Below are 17455 nucleotides of genomic sequence, written 5' to 3'. Positions count from 1 at the left end.
TTGCTTAGAGCACCTCTCTGAAGGAATTTGGAACAGGGTCCAAGGGGTTTTGCCAAGGCAGTGTTTGGGATCATTGTGTTTTGCGTCTGTGCAAGGGAACCCTTCTTCCCTGAAACCAGCCAGCTTCTCAGGAATGCTGAGGTCATACGAGATTCTTCATTACTCTGGCCTGAGGTTCCTGCCCTCTGGGTTACTTGCTGGGTGTTTGGGATTTCCTTAGGTGGGTCTGTCCATGCAGTCATGCCTGCTGAACCAGACCTCATGTGAAGAGGGTCTCAGAAATCCCCCCAGCTATGCAGTGGGAATTTTCACCTCTGCTGTGAGGCCCAACCTGATTCCTGTTCCTTATTCCAACCTCAACTCTGCCTTAACTCCAAGCACTCTTGCCTTAACTCCATGCACCATTTATATAGTAGATAGGCAGTTAATCCAACTCACCCGGATTAAGCCTTCCCCTCCCTGGCCTTCTGGGAATCAGGATTAGCTGCCCATTAAAGAATGACCTTTGATCTCAGCCTGGACAACTGCTGCAGGACGTGTTTGCCCTCCCTGTGGTCCACCTAACTCCACAGACTCAGCTCTGCCCAGCTGCCAGTTTTGAGGTGGTCTCTGTGAGGCAGGGTTCAGTTTCTCCAAGCCCTGCACACATCCCATCCTTGCTGGGGGTGTTCACCTCTGCTGCGTCCAGCTGCATCCCTGCTTCTTACCCTATACTTGGTTTTTCTAGTAGGTGACTTTTGGCCCTTCCCAGGAGAATCTGGCCTGGCTCTCTTGTCGGGGATCCCAGATCTCTCTACTCAGAGTGTGGAATTTTCATCTCTGTCATGAGGCCCAACCTGATACCTGTCCCTTGTTTCAACCTCAACTCTGCCTTAACTCCAAGCACTGGTTTGCTGTTAAAGCCAAATGCTTCCTTCTCTCTGAGAAGTCTGTATGGGAAGGGGTTCTCTGGAGGGTGTTTAGATGCCTTTACACCCCCCCTTGGGGTCCCCCCACCACCACCTCACTGGGGCTGCTCCTGAATTTAGGATTCTCCTGACAGCCTTGTATTCCTCCTGCTGAGGAGTATGGATTGCATGGTTATGAAATTGCTGAGGGCCAGTTAGCCAGCAAATGGGCCACAGGATATAACTCAGAAGAACGTGACTCTGGCTGTGTTGCTGGGTAATGGGAGTACAATGCGGAGTTTAGCCTCGATGCTTAGGCGGCTTGGGCTTAAACTCCCCAGAAATCAAAAAGTGAGGACCCTGTGATAGTGGCTGGAATTGGAAAAATTCCATTGAACAGTATGTACAAATCCTGGCGGTGCGTATAGTCTGCAGGGGTCTGTGTACACAGCTCCTGAGTCACATGCAGTTGAGCGGTGCCTCGCAAAGGCCCCTTCTCCAGTTGGGTGCTCAGTCCACAGCCACTCCAGCTCTTCACTCCTACTTTCTTTCAACAGGTAAATTATTGCACATTAGCTATGTGTCAGGAACTTGCACTGGACATGGGGGGCACTTTAGTCATCAAGTTGGTTAGATCCTTGTCTCCATGGTGTTAGCCGAGTGGCAGAGGGAGGAAAGCCACTCAGTAAGTAATAGTAAGTAGCAACAAATGTAACTTCACATAGTGATAGCGTGGTGGAGAGAATAAATGTGAGTTGCTGGGGTTGGGGAGGGCTCCTTAGGTAGAGAGGGCAGGGGCTGAGTCTGGGCACCTGTGGTCTCAGCTGACACCTGAGTCCCTTGTGAGGTGATCTAGGGAGGGGGCAGGCCAGGCAGAGGAAACAGCAGGTGCAGAGGCCCTGCAGTGGGAATTCACAGGTGTTGCCAGAGTAGCTAGAGTGTAGGGAGCACAGGGGAAAAGGGTCTGAGCGAAGGTTGGGGAGGGAGGCTGAGGCCAGGCCACAGAGGGGCTGAGTGTCTCAATGAGGTTAGGCTTTAATCAAAGCACAAGGAGGCGCCCCTGGAAGGATTTTTCCTAGGGATTGATTTGATCTCATTTAAGTGTCTAGAAGAGCACTTTGGCTGCTCTGCAGAGAATGAGTTGAAGGGGAATAGAGAAGCCAGGAGACCAATCAGGAAGGAAGTTCTGGAGTCATGGAAGAGGTAGGTGGTGGTGGCCTGGGCCAGGCTGGTGGAGAGACGTCCATTCATCGTTTGGCATGTGTTTACTGAGCACGTACTCCAGGACAGGCACTATTCTGGGTTTATGCACATTCATTCTCTGTCCTTGTGGGCTTCTGTTGAGATGGAAGACACTGGAAATGAAACAGGTAATTAATTATATGATCTATAACAGGGTAAATTAGTTGGCTAAGGCTGCCATACAGAATGTTACATGCTGGGTAGGCTTAAACAGCAGAACTGTATTTGCCCACAGTTCTATAGGTAGAATTCCAGGATGAAGAGAGCAGGGTTGGTTTTTTCCTGAGGCTTCTGTCCTTTGCTTGCAGCTGGCTGCCTTCTTGCTCTGTCCTCACATGGGCTTTGCTCTGTGTAGTGTTCCTGATATGTTTCTGTGTGTCCAAACCTTCTCAGGACACCAGATAGATTGGATTAAGGTCCACCCTAATAAAAGCCCTATCTCCAAATACCGGCACACTCTGAGGTGTGGAGCAGTAGGGCTTCAATATCTGAATCTTTTGGGGGGGGGGGGCACACAATGTAGTCCATAACAGATGGTCAGCAGTGCTATGAAGAAACAAAGCACAGAGATGGAGAGAGGTGGACAGATGAGAGAGAGATTTAGGAGGTAGGGTCCGCTGATCCTATTTGATGGGTTAGTTTGGGAGGCAGAGGCATCAGAAATGGTGCTCTCCTGGATTTGTGGCTCGGGCACCTGGCTGGTGCAGGCTGGGGTGGTATATGTCTCTGGAGCCTGAGTGATGCCTTCCAGTGCGCTGACCGTGCATGCATCTTGGGGCCTTGGGGGGGCATGAGTCATGCGTGCTGCTAGTGGCTTCTGCACCGTCCTTTGCACAGACAGCGCCTTTTGCCCCCAAAGCCTTTGTGTGAATGCATTTATGGCTTCACTCACAGGTGCTAAAAACTTAACTATATTGAGAAACACGCATTCTCCTCAGGCTTTGTAATTCTCCACTTCTGTCCTCCAAAACATTTTTTCTATTAATATCAGGTCAGCACTTATCAATAAGCTATTCTGCTAAATATTCCAAAAGTTCCAGGGCCGGTGGGGTGGGGGGGGCGGTTAGTGACTGATTTGCAATTGTATTCTTGATCGATTTGAGCTGAAGTTACCCCTTCACATGATTGCCTTCCAGCTTCCAAAGCACCGACTGACAGGCGTAATACTCAAAGGAAATTATTTTCTCTTACAAACCGAAGCCTCTTGTCTATATTTTATAGCCCATTTAACATTTTTGTGGGATTCTAAAAGTATTTTAGCCATTGTCACCCCTCTGCTGTCGTTCTCGGTGTCAGCTGTGAGCAGGGACACCACAGTTACAACCACACACGAGAAACGGCACGATTTTCCACCTGCTCTCCAAGTTTCTAGCTCCCAAGTTGACTTTTAGAATTTTTTAAACTTTTTTTTTTCTTCCCCCATCACAACCTTGCAGGGCCATGTCACCGAGCCCACGGAGCGTCTGCAACATGTTTCTAATGTATGTACTGCGCTTTCTCCTCAATTGCGTGGCTTCCTACTGAGCGCTGTCAGGTTTAAAGAGCGAGATAAAGGGCACAGTACTGTGTGTCTCCAGATGCTTCGCTGACATCGGCAGGAGTTTAAATGTCACCAACATCAAGGTGTTTTGCCCTAAATGCACAGCCAGTTTGCTGTTACCCTCCCTTCGGCGGGATCCCACTTTGGGGGTGCTGGGTCTCAGTGGGGAGTGAGGGTGGAATGTTTAAAACCACATGCTGGAGACTGGGCTGGGCCCCAAGGTCAACCATGTTTGGCCCCAGGTTGGCAAGTGGAAGCTGGCGGGATAAATTCTTTCCCTAAGCTGTAGATGCTGGAGGAAGATCACACGGTGGAGAGAGCGTAGGGCTCAGAAGTAGACCGGAGAGAGAGAGAGAGAGAGAGTGTGTGTGTGTATGTGTGTTTGGGTGGGGGAGAGGGAGGGTCAGAAAGGCCAGGAGCTCAGAGAAGTGGCCTGAGCAGGTCACCAACATAAGGAGGCTCCCCAGTTCTGATTAAGTTCTTGTGTTGGGAATGTTGATCTAGGGCTAGCAGTCATGTGATCCACAGCATGCTGCCTGGAGGGTTGGGGGCATCCCTGGATTTATGGAGCCAGACAAGGCAGGACCGGCCAGTGGGAATTGTTCTAGATGACTTACATAGGAGCTAACAGAGACTGCAGGTGAGAAGAGCTTGCCTGAAGATGTATTTTGTTAAGTCTGCATGGCATTTTAGTGGAATTTAGTCAAGATTTTAGAATGAGAGATTTCACATAAAATCGGATTTCTTACTTGGGTGGAAAAATTGGACGATTGGCTGCCCTGAGCAAAGTACTCTGGAGTGGCCTTCTCTGCTGGATTTGAGTAAGATGCTCCCTTTCAAGGGGTCATGGGGTCTTTATCCATTTCTCCTCAGGCCCTACACTCCTTAGTCCCTCCTCAGTGCTGAGGCTGGTGTCAGATACCAGTTGTCACTGTGTGTGCAATGTTGCTGTTCTCACAGAGAGAGAAATCTTTATTTTACTATTTTTTTTTTTAAATTTTACTTATTTGGGAGAGAGAGAACCAGCGAGGGGGAGGGGCAGAGGGAGAGGGAGAAGCAGGCTCCCCGCTGAGCAGGAAGCCCGATGCAGGACCCGGTCCCAGGACCCTGGGATCATGACCTGAGCTGAAGGCAGACACTTAACTGACTGAGCCACCCAGACGCCCCCAAATCTTTATTTTACACAAATCTCTATCAAAAGTGGGAAAGTGATTATGGAACAAGGAGGTGGTGTTTTGTTTTTGTTTTGTTTTCCACTGAACCACTTTATTCATTGATATAACTGGCTCCTGTGGGTGCATGGGTTCAACCTCGCTGTGATAAACCATCCATGTTTCACCAGAATATTAACCGTAGGGGCCATTAAGCCTCTAAATTCTCTACCACTTAACCTAGAAGGGAGGGAGGAAGAGGGCCTGAAGATGAAAGAATCCAGACAAAAGGTCTGCTGCTGAGAAGCTGGGAATCAGAAGCAAGCAGGGGACATTGATCCAGAGATCCATTTCCCATTGTACAAGTTCCAGAGGTTAAACCATTTGCCCAGTGTCCTCAAGGGTAAGGACAGACAGACGTCCCTTTGTGAAACCCAGCACAAAGCCTCCCAAGATTTGAGCTAAGACTGTCGTCCCTCCCTGCATGGAGTGGATGTTCCCTCCCTTTTAAACCTGGGGTGTAAAGGGACTTACAAGGTTTACTTTTAGTCCTACTTGAAGAATTGACTTGAACTGATAGTTGCAAAAATAACTTTATAAAATTATACAGGAAAGCCAAGAGGAAACAATTTCAGACAATTAAAGCAGCATGATATTTGTCAGGTTGACCAGATGCTGGAATCTTCAGAGAAGCCTGCAAGGAGAGGTCTCCCCTGTGCCTTTGGTGCTTGATACGACTTTAGCAGTGGGGTCCTGAAGGTAGCATGAGGGGGTCTCTGAGCTGTTGTCCTTGGTTTAAGAGCCTGAGCAGAAGGTATGTTTTCACACAGCAAGTCTGCCTAATCATGCCAAGGTTTGGCTTTGGCTGAACTCTGTATGACACACATTGGTAGAGCAGGTAGTTCAAAGTGTGAAGGCCATGGGGACAAATAGCTGGGAAAGGGATGACTCATAATTAAATACTTGGGAGCAATGAGAGGAGCCTCGAGTCAGCACAGCCTGGCCTGCAAGCCCTTTCTCTCAACCCTGGGGTCCAGGTGATACCACTGACCTCCCATTACCCAGGAAGCCGGAGAGTGTACGATTTAAATGTTGACTTTTGGGCTAAGATTTGGACTGAATTCTGTTTGTCTTTTACTAATGCCATGTAGCTTTGGGCAAATTAAACTCACTGAGCCTTGGTTTCTGCCTCTCTGAAAGGAGAATAGTAATATCGTCTCCTTTACAGGAATGTTACAAAGTTAGATTAGATAAAGCATGTAAAGCATTTATCACAGTGCCTGGCACTGCCAGAGCTTTAGGTAAGCGACATTATTGCTTTTAGTCGTCTCTCTGGGTATTAGACTCTCTCTGAAAAGATGGCCAGAGGCCCTCGTTGAACCTTCTTGGTCCTCTTAACAACTGTTCATTTGGTCTCATCATGGTGTAGTGGCTGTCCAGTTCATCATTGATTTGGTTGATGTGCTAGGGGATCCTTGGCACTTTTATGCCTCAGTGAAGAAATTCATATTTCTAGATATTGGTTAGCAACCCACGCATCTTGGGTGAGCTCAAATAGGTGAGACCCTGACTCCACAAACAAGGAAAGAGATGAACCCATTACCCCACATGAAACAGTTTCATTCTGGGATGATTACTCACAGACCCTGTGAGTTTCATTTATTTGAAAGTCCCTTTTCCTGTTATGCCAAGTCTCCAGAGCAAATGTCCCACATCCTTCCCATCCTTGGGGAATACTGTAGCTTAGAGTTCAGAGGGCAGACTGAGTGTTGCTTGAGTTCTCTGTGCCTCGGTTCACTCACTGTAAGACAGAGATGATCCTGCCACCAGCAGCGTTGGGTTCAGTGAGTTACTGTGTGTGGACCCCGCACAGCGAGTCCTGTGTGAATGACAGCTCCTGGTTTTCTCCTCCACCTCTTCTCCCTCCTTTGCTCTACCTTCCTTATCATCTTCCTCATCGGCGTCCTCACTGTGGCCAGGCGTGTGGGTCCTCGGGCTCAGAGATGCTTTGCTTCAGCTTTCCTCTTTCTGCTCTCAGGCTGGAGGGAGGACTTCTCTCTGATGAATCCTCCCCATGTCCCCACCTTCAATTTTTCCTTCCAAACATGCCAGTATTGCCCAGATGCTAATAAGAGGGATTTTGAGGCTCTGAGAGACCTGGATTCATGTCTTGGCTCCCTCACTTTCTGGCTCTCTGACTGTGCTGAACTATGTAAGTCCTCAGAGCCTTCATTTTCTGATTGTGAAATGGAGATGTTACCCATCGCCTGGATATTGGCAGGGTTTAAGGGAGGCAATCACGTGAAGCTCTTAGGACAAGCAGTGCCTGGCTCACAGTAAGTGAGCAAGCAACAGTAGCTTCGCTGCGCCAGGCCACTTCCCAGGTGTGGATGCCCCGCTGCCGCGTGCTCGTCCTGAGCTGCCGTCCACCCGTGGGGAAGTGCTGCCAGCTGTTGAATTCAGCCCTCACGTGCAGTTTGGTTTCTCTCCTAGGAAAAGCACCTCACTTTCTGCGGCTCCAAAATGTCGAGGTGAATGTGGGGCAGAATGCCACATTTCAGTGCATCGCTGGTGGGAAGTGGTCTCAGCATGACAAACTTTGGCTCCAGGTAAGGATGGGAGTGGCCCCCTGCTCACATGTGCCCATTCCTCAGTAAGGGCAGAAAGCGTGTGCTGGGATGAAGGGCTCGGTGTGGGTAAGGGGAGGGGATATTTTGATGTACCTCTGCTCCTTGGATCATACTCTGCCTCCATTATCTTGTGAGATCTTCACTCTAATTTGGTTTTGTAGGCATGAGGGTACCCATTTTACAGATGGAGAAACTAAGACCACAAACCTAGAAGTGCCGGAACTAGAATTTGTAATTATGCCCTTTCCACGCTGCCTTCTAACCAACTTTGTCCTTTAAGGCCAGACTCCCAGGGTGAAGGCAAAACTTACTACTTTAGATTCTGGGTATGTGGAATCATGAAATCTTCCCTGGAGGGACCTTAACTACCCAGTGGTCCACCAGATTCCTGTCTGACGGGTAATGCTCCTCCACAGTATTCTGGTAAAGTCTGGTAAAATCACCCTTTGCCAGAATATTTCACTACATCAGCAAAACCCTGTGTTCTTTGCCTGAAAGAGTCTCTCAAGAAAGCCAGGAGGGTGTTCTGAGTTTGAATCTGTTCTGCTCTTAGGTCTGCTCCTTAGCCTTACTTTCAAAGCAAGAGAAGAGAGGATCTCTTTCAGTGGAGGTAGGGGAAAGGATGGGACACAGAATTAGACACAAATTGTTGCAGCATCAGAGATATTCCCAGGGATGCTAATGTAGAAATACCAGTGAGTAGCCACATGTGGCTATTGAATGTATTTTGGTTTTGTTTTTTATTTTACACAAATTCATTAAGGTTTAATTGAGATACAGTATTTAAAATGGGTAATTTAACACATTTTCACGTGTGTATATTTGTGAAACTGTGATCACAGTCAAGATACTAGACATATCTAGCATACTCAGAAGTTTCCTTGTTCCCATTTGAAATCCCTTCTTTCTGCCCCTCCTTACTCTCATCTGTCTCCGGGTGATCACTGATCCGTTTTCTGTCCCTGAGCAGTTGACCCTTGATCTTGCACAGATTTGAACTAGGTGGGCTCACTTATACATAGATTTTTTCCCCCAATAAATACAGTACAGTACTGTAAATGTATTTTCACTTACGATTTTCTTAACATTTTCTTTTCTCTAACTTCACTGTAAGAATACAGTATATAATACATATAACGTACAAAGCATATATTGACTATGTTATCGGTAAACCTTCTGGTCAACATAGGCTATTACTTGTTTAGTTTGTGGGGGGAGACAGAAGTCATACACATATTTTTGACTATAGTGGGAGTTGCTGTTTTTAACCCCCATGTTGTTGAAGGGTCAACTGTGTATTCATTTGCATGTTCTAAAATTTTATATGAAGTCACACTGTATATACTCTTTTTATCACTCAACAGAATTATTTTGAGATTCCTCTATAATGTGTATATATGAACTTTATTTAAATTTCTTTTTGTTGAGTAATCCTCCATTGTATGAAGATACCATGATTCCTTTATACATTCATCCGTGGATGGACATGTGGGTCGTTCATTTATGGGTTATTTAAAAACAAGTTGCTATGAACATTCACGGACTTGAATGGACGTATGGGCAAGTGCTTTCGTTTCTCTTGGACAGATGCCTAGAAGTAGAATGGCTGTGTCGTCTGGTAGATGTGTAACTTTTAAAGAACCGCTGAGCAGTTTTCCTGTATGGTTGTACCATTTTGCATTCCCATCAGCAGTGGATGGGAGCTATCTTTGCTTACCAACATCCCTGCCAACGCTTGGTATGGTCATTCTTTTTAGTTTGAGCCATTTGAATGGGTGTGTAGTGGTACCTCCTCCTGATTCTTGTTTCCCTTTCCCTCAGGACCAGTGATGTTGAACTCCTCTCCATGTGCTCATTTGCTGGCATTCATGTGTCGTCTTTGGTTCTGTGTCTGTTTCAGTTTTTTTTTTTTTTTTTGCACCTTTATTATTGGTTTGTTCCCTTATTATTATATTTTGTTAGTTCTCTATATGTTCTGGATACAAATCCTTCATCAAATACATGCTTTGCAAATATTTTCTCTCTTCATCTGTGGTTTGTCTTTTCATTCTCTTAATTGTAGCATTGGAAGAGCAATTTTTAAATTTGGATGAAATTAAATTTATCGTTTTTTCTTTTTTGGATCTTGTCCTGGCATCATTTGTAAGAAATCTTTGCCTAACCGAAGGAGACAATGATTTTTTTCTTCTGTTTCCTTCTGGAGATTTTATAATTTAGCTTTTACATTTAGGTCTGTGGTCCATTTTGAGTTAATTTTGCATATGGTGTGAGGTATGCATCGAAGTTCTTTTTTCTTTTGGCGTGCATTTAGATATCTCCATTGTTCCAACATCATTAGTTGAAAAAGAGCATTCTTTCTCTGCTGCACTGCTTTTGTCCACAGAGATAGGGGGCTATTCCTGGGCCCTTGCTCCTGTTCTGTTGATCTCTTTGTCTGTCTTTATGCCACTGTCATGCTGACTTGGTTAATGTAAGCTTTATAATAAGTTTTGAAATCTGGTATGTTAGTCTTCCAGTTCTTCATTTTCACAGTGATTATGGCTGTTCTAGGTCTTTTGCATTTCCATATGACTTTTAGAATCACTTTGTCAACTTCTACATGAAAAGCCTGTTGGGATTTTGATGGGGATTGATTGCACTGAATCTGTAAATCACTTTTGCAGAGAACTATCTTAGCAATAATGACTTTTGGGAGTCTGAACATGGTATAGTTCTTCATTTATTTAAGGTCTATGGTGATTTCACTCAGCACTCACTGTAATTTTCAGTGCATAGGTCTGACACATTTTTTTGGTCAGACTTATCCTTGGGTATCTGATATTTTTGGTATAAAAAAATCTCCATTTCTGACTTTTACTGCTACTGTAAAGAAATACAGTTGACTTCCATATACTGATCTTGTGTCCTACGACCCTGTTAAAGTTACAATGGCTATTTACATTTAAATTAATTAAAATAAATAACATTCTGAACTTAGATGCCCATCACACTAGTCGTGTTTCAGGTGCACAGTAGCCACGTGCATTTATTGGCTACCATGTTGGACAAGTGCACACAGGACATTTGCAACATTGCAGAAAGTCTTAGTGGAGAGCATAGCCTGAGCTTCAACAAAACATGAATAGTGGTTGGAAGACGCTATCTCCAGTTACCTCTACCTTCATTTATTGAAAGATCTCCACCATCTCTTCTGGCTGACCTAGTTTGGATGTTGATCCCCAGCCCATGCCCAGCCATCTCTCTGCACATGGATGGAAGTTCATGGTATTGCTTCTCTTCTTGCATTTGAACCCATTTCCTGCAGTTGGAAAATCCCTGGGTGAAAGGGCCCCTCTCGGGGCTGACCATTCTTCCTTGCTCCTTAGCAGTGCAGTAGAATGAAAATAGTAGTAGTGCCTGATCCTCTTGCTTCCCCAGGCTGCCTGCAGACCACAAGACTCACGGTAAACTTCCATGTGTCACTCAAGTATTTAGTGTTAATTAATCTTTCAGTTGTAATTCGTATTCATGTGCATCGGGCTCTCTAGAAGCTTTGTCATTTCGATGGCATTGCCTCGGTTGGGTCAGGAGACTGAGAAGGAACAATCACAATATTTTCAACACCTTTACTTAGCTTTTCCAATTATTTTATGATGATTATTGCCTCATTTCTGAGTTGCATGTCCTAAACCTTGGCTCTATCAGCAGGAGGATTTAGAAGGTAATACAAGTATTGGAAAAAATAGAAACATATGGTGTGGAGCTCTTCCACATAGTGTTTATTTACCTCCTTTTCAGTGTAAACCAAATCTTATTTCACAGAACGTTTTTCAGGTGGCTTACAATGGGACATAAAGCATGACAAGATAGCATAAATTAAAAGTGAGGCAGCGGGAGATAGGAAAGGAACACACTGCTGCAGAGCTGGTCATAATGTTAAAACTGCGTTTCTCCACATCTGTGGCTTCCTGGGGCGGGGGGGGGGGGGGGGGGGGCGGTCACGGGCGGAGCCCACAGCGCGGCAGCTGCTAACCGCATAAAGGAAACTTGTCAGATACACAGTTAAGAGTGTCCACAAGATAAACACAAACCAATTGGTCTGGAAACTTCTAACTTGTTCACACAGAAGCCAGATAGGAATTGTTCCCAGGAGTCCTCATAAAGAAAACAGTGTCTGATGTAAGGCACGGCGTTCTCTCTATTGAGGGCACACACACAAGTGAGCTTCACAGGCTCGTTTCCCATATTGGTGCTCTGTGCAAAGGCAGTTTGGGGAGATGGTCGAAGAGGGAGGGGATGGGGTTGGGCAATGTGATGGGACAAAAGTCCCCAACTCTCTGCTTATCCTGGGATACTTTAGATATACCTGGTGAGTGAATAGTTTCAATAGCTACTCCTTTAAGGAAACCACCAGAAATATTGTCTCCTTCATCTGTATTTCAGGAAATACTGGGAGGTAGATGGTTTACACTGTGCACTCTGGTAAATGCTGCTTGGCTAGTTAAGTCCAGGCTTACATTCAGCAGTGTGGTTGGAAGTGAGTTAATATCTTTGTACAAAATATGAGGCACCTGTTAATGACACCTGCCTGCCGCTCAGGAGGCCGCTGCACCTGATCTGACACGGGTGGAGGCAGTAGTGTATTTCTCACGAGATGCTGCTTTGGATCTGTTCCAGCACCTGGAGGAACAGCATGCAGACTGGCCACAGCTCTGTTCCACAGATCAGGGCTTCTGTGACTCAGTCTGAAAATTTCCAAAGTAAGTGAAACAGGTATACTGTGGCCAAGAGTCTACCTTTCAACAATGCTATTTCCTTCTGTAGTTTCCAAGAGACACTGAGGTGTCACTGTTGGTCACCAAAGATAGAAACATTTTCTTATCCACCAGTTTTAAGTCAGGGAAATAAAGCCAGTGACTCTGTTTCCAGAATAGTATGTCATTACCCCTTCTCTCCAGCAATGAGATGAAACCCTATCGTCTGTGTTGGAGAGAATGATTGCCTTCCTTTCTGTAGAGTGGGACCCTATAGCACGCTTATCCTTAAGTGCTTTCTGATCATAAATTAGTAAGTTTGAAAGGAAGACCAGTCCATACTCCTGTTTACTGTCTCCTGGAAACTTTATATGCCCATTAGAAACCCCCAGCTGCTGGTGCCAGCTTTCGTGGAATTACAGTGCACGCTCTACCTAAGAATCAATGGATAGGATCTATGCAAAAAACATGTATCCCTGAGCCTAGAACAACACCAGTCCTTTAGGGAAAAGGCTGATAGAGGCCACTAAAAGTTATAAACAAGCTCATCTTGTTTGGGGGTGATTTCTCCTTGAGAAGAGTATAATGCCATGGTCTATGGTAGAAGGGCCTCATTCATAACTTGCTAATTCCTTATGTGATACATTGACCTGAGCAACCGAAACTTACAGTTTTTAAGCATTTCTGAAGCAAGTAGATGGTGTGCACTATGAGTGGAATGTCCAGTAGGCAAATAGCCTGAGGTTTGGGGAGCCCTTTAAAAAACAGAACAGTGCTCAGGGTCCAGCTAGGTGGAGGTGTGCTGACAGATTATCAGCGCAACTCAGGGAAAATGTGTATGTGGGTTCATCTTCTCTGTAAAGTAATTTGGCAGTAGGTAGCTAAAATCTTAAAAGTACATGTTCTTCCCACAAGTAATTTTACTTTTGGGAATTTAAGAAAATAACCAGAGAGAGAAAAAAAATGTATCTTCAAGTATGTTCAAAAGGGTGGAACCTGAAAACATCCTGAACATCCAGCAGAAGAAGGGACTGAAGAAGTAAATGCTGGAATGGAGTCATTAAATATTAGGTTATAGAAGTATATTGAATGCCATTTTCACAATAGGCGTTTAAGTGAAAAGAGCAGGTTATAAGACAATGTGTTCAGTATATTTTTTATCAAAAATAAACAAGAATGCATATTTATGCACAAATATACCCATATTTATATAAATAGTATTTTATGTTAATGCTATCAGACACATATCAGGGACACTTAGTAATTGACTGTGATGGTAGATTATGTATGCTTTGTATTTTCACCTTTTCTGTTTCATCCAAATACTTTGAAATGAATATAGGTAACCAATAGAAACAGAAAAAAACCACGAGGCCCAGCAGACTTAGAAGCAGCCCCCCCTCCCCCCGCCTTTCCCTCACACTCTCCTCACCAGCAGATACCGTTCATCCGAGGGGGGGTGGGTCAGAAATATTCTGTATGTGGCACCTGGTCTTTATGGAAGACTGTGGCTCATGGTGTCAGCTCCACTGCAGGGCTTATTTCCAGGCGTCCCTACAAAGCATTTGCTTCCCTATGGGTTTGTACAACAAATGACATTTGACGCGTCACAGAAATGAGGCCGTGAGTCTAAGCGCTTGGCACAGATCTCAGTAGGGACAGCATATGTGTTTCAACAAATCACACGCATTGGACCGGGAGCAGACCCTAATCTGGCAGGAAAAGGCTCTTGCCCTGTGAGCGCATCAGCTCCACAGCAGTCAGGTCAGTGTGTGACAGCAGTCACACCAGGGCTGACGAGATAAGCAGACAGGTCAGTCCTTTCTGCAGCCGATGTTTCCGGTCAGCCTGGTTCCCTGCTCTCTGTAGGGCTGCCGCTGGCTCAGGACTGTGCATGTGCTGGACCCGGCTCCTACCTCTTGCCTACATCTGTACCAGGTGTCCCTTCCGTGCGGGTAATAACACAGCTGCTGACATTGATGGCTTGGTTACACATAGGATGGACTTGATTCTCATCGCCAGGCTTTCAGAGAGTTGCTACTTTTAGCCCTGTTTGTAGATGAGACTAAGTCTTGGAGGGGGCTAGTGAGCCCCACAGGCCAGAGTCCCGTTGGTCTTGAGTGGTGGAGGCAGGATTGGAATGTCTGTCTCACATTCTTCTGTCCTGAGCGTCCTACCATGGTCACCTCGTAGACCTGACACTTAGGTCACCATGCCAGACTTTCCTTCCCTACAGGTGGCTTCCTATTTTTTTTTTTATTTATTTTTTTTATTTTTTATTGTTATGTTAATCACCATATATTACATCATTAGTTTTTGGTGCAGTGTTCCATGATTCATTGTTTGTTCATAACACCCAGTGCTCCATGCAGAACGTGCCCTCCTCAATACCCATCACCAGGCTAACCCATCCCCCTACCCCCCTCCCCTCTAGAACCCTCAGTTTGTTTTTCAGAGTCCATCATCTCTCATGGTTCGTCTCCCCCTCTGACATACTCCCCTTTTCTTCCTCTCCTGTTATCTTCTTCTTTTTCTTTTTTCTTAAAATATGTTGCGTTATTTGTTTCAGAAGTACAGATCTGTGATTCAACAGTCTTGCACAATTCACAGCGCTCACCATAGCACATACCCTCCCCAATATCTATCACCCAGCCACCCCATCCCTCCCACCCCCAACCACTCCAGTAACACTCAGTTTCTTTCCTGAGATTAAGAATTCCTCATATCAGTGAGGTCATGTGATACATGTCTTTCTCTGATTGACTTATTTCACTCAGCATAACACCCTCCAGTTCCATCCACGTCGTTGCAAATGGCAAGATCTCATTCCTTTTGATGGCTGCATAATATTCCATTGTGTATATATACCACCTCTTCTTTATCCATTCATCTGTCGATGGGCATCTTGGCTCTTTCCACAGTTTGGCTATGGTGGACATTGCTGCTATAAACATTGGGGTACACGTACCCCTTCGGGTCCCTACATTTGTATATTTGTGGTAAATACCCAGTAGTGCAATTGCTGGATCGAACGGTAGCTCTAATTTCAACTGTTTGAGGAACCTCCATACTGTTTTCCAGAGGGGTTGCACCAGCTTGCATTCCCACCAACAGTGTAGGAGGGTTCCCCTTTCTCCACATCCCCGCCAACATCTGTCGTTCCCTGACTTGTTAATTTTAGCCATTCTGACGGGTGTGAGGTGGTATCTCATGGAGGTTTTGATTTGGATTTCCCTGATGCCAAGCGATGTTGAGCACTTTTTCATGTGCCTGTTGGCCATTTGGATGTCTTCTTTGGAGAAATGTCTGTTCATGTCTTCTGCCCATTTCTTGATTGGATTATTTGTTCTTTGGGTGTTGAGTTTGATAAGTTCTTTATAGATTTTGGATACTAGCCCTTTATCTGATATGTCATTTGCAAATATTTTCTCCCATTCTGTCGGTTGTCTTTTGGTTTTGTGGACTGTTTCTTTTGCTGTGCAGAAGCTTTTTTTTTTTTTTTTTTTTTTTTTTTTTTAATTTTTTATTGTTATGTTAATCACCATATATTACATCATTAGTTTTTGGTGCAGTGTTCCATGATTCATTGTTTGTTCATAACACCCAGTGCTCCATGCAGAACGTGCCCTCCTCAATACCCATCACCAGGCTAACCCATCCCCCTACCCCCCTCCCCTCTAGAACCCTCAGTTTGTTTTTCAGAGTCCATCATCTCTCATGGTTCGTCTCCCCCTCTGACATACTCCCCTTTCCTTCCTCTCCTGTTATCTTCTTCTTTTTCTTTTTTCTTAAAATATGTTGCATTATTTGTTTCAGAAGTACAGATCTGTGATTCAACAGTCCTGCACAATTCACAGCGCTCACCGTAGCACATACCCTCCCCAATATCCATCATCCAGCCACCCCCTCCCTCCCACCCCCAACCACTCCAGTAACACTCAGTTTCTTTCCTGAGATTAAGAATTCCTCATATCAGTGAGGTCATGTGATACATGTCTTTCTCTGATTGACTTATTTCACTCAGCATAACACCCTCCAGTTCCATCCACGTCGTTGCAAATGGCAAGATCTCATTCCTTTTGATGGCTGCATAATATTCCATTGTGTATATATACCACATCTTCTTTATCCATTCATCTGTCGATGGGCATCTTGGCTCTTTCCACAGTTTGGCTATGGTGGACATTGCTGCTATAAACATTGGGGTACATGTACCCCTTCGGGTCCCTACATTTGTATCTTTGTGGTAAATACCCAGTAGTGCAATTGCTGGATCGAACGGTAGCTCTAATTTCAACTGTTTGAGGAACCTCCATACTGTTTTCCAGAGGGGTTGCACCAGCTTGCATTCCCACCAACAGTGTAGGAGGGTTCCCCTTTCTCCACATCCCCGCCAACATCTGTCGTTCCCTGACTTGTTAATTTTAGCCATTCTGACGGGTGTGAGGTGGTATCTCATTGAGGTTTTGATTTGGATTTCCCTGATGCCAAGCGATGTTGAGCACTTTTTCATGTGCCTGTTGGCCATTTGGATGTCTTCTTTGGAGAAATGTCTGTTCATGTCTTCTGCCCATTTCTTGATTGGATTATTTGTTCTTTGAGTGTTGAGTTTGATAAGTTCTTTATAGATTTTGGATACTAGCCCTTTATCTGATACGTCATTTGCAAATATTTTCTCCCATTCTGTCGGTTGTCTTTTGGTTTTGTGGACTGTTTCTTTTGCTGTGCAGAAGCTTTTTATCTTGATGAAATCCCAATAGTTCATTTTTGCCCTGGCTTCCCGTGCCTTTGGCGATGTTTCTAGGAAGAAGTTGCTGCGGCTAAGGTCGAAAAGGTTGCTACCTGTGTTCTCCTTTAGGATTTGGATGGACTCCTGTCTCACGTTTAAGTCTTTCAACCATTTGGAGTCTATTTTTGTGTGTGGTGTAAGGAAATGGTCCAGTTTCATTCTTCTGCATGTGGCTGTCCAATTTTCCCAACACCATTTGTTGAAGAGACTGTCTTTTTGCCATTGGACATTCTTTCCTGCTTTGTCAAAAATAAGTTGACCATAGAGTTGAGGGTCCATTTCTGGGCTCTCAATTCTGTTCCATTGATCTATGTGTCTGTTTTTGTGCCAGTACCATACTGTCTTGATGATGACAGCTTTGTAATAGAGCTGGAAGTCCGGAATTGTGATGCCACCAGCTTTGCTTTTCTTTTTCAGTATTCCTCTGGCTATTCTGGGTCTCTTCTGGTTCCATACAAATTTTAGGATTATTTGTTCCATTTC

The 17455-nt window shown here is 45.0% G+C and overlaps 1 protein-coding gene across 11 annotated transcripts in view; it reads left to right on the top strand.

The window, feature by feature from the left end:
• PTPRT (protein tyrosine phosphatase receptor type T) overlaps positions 1 to 17455 on the top strand; it is a 1164533-nt gene that overhangs the window by 404863 nt on the left and 742215 nt on the right. For 10 of the 11 annotated variants that reach the window (XM_027622224.1, XM_027622220.1, XM_027622223.1 and 7 more), the window contains exon 5: positions 7314 to 7429. The exons of the other annotated variant lie outside the window; for it this stretch is intronic. In XM_027622224.1, coding sequence (XP_027478025.1) covers positions 7314 to 7429 — 116 coding nt within the window. The remainder of the gene's footprint in view (positions 1 to 7313; positions 7430 to 17455) is intronic. 11 annotated transcript variants of the gene reach the window in all.

This window comes from Zalophus californianus, chromosome 8 (genome assembly GCF_009762305.2).
Source record: "Zalophus californianus isolate mZalCal1 chromosome 8, mZalCal1.pri.v2, whole genome shotgun sequence".
NCBI classification, from domain to species: Eukaryota; Metazoa; Chordata; class Mammalia; order Carnivora; family Otariidae; genus Zalophus; species Zalophus californianus.
This window is presented reverse-complemented; position numbering and strand designations above follow the sequence as displayed.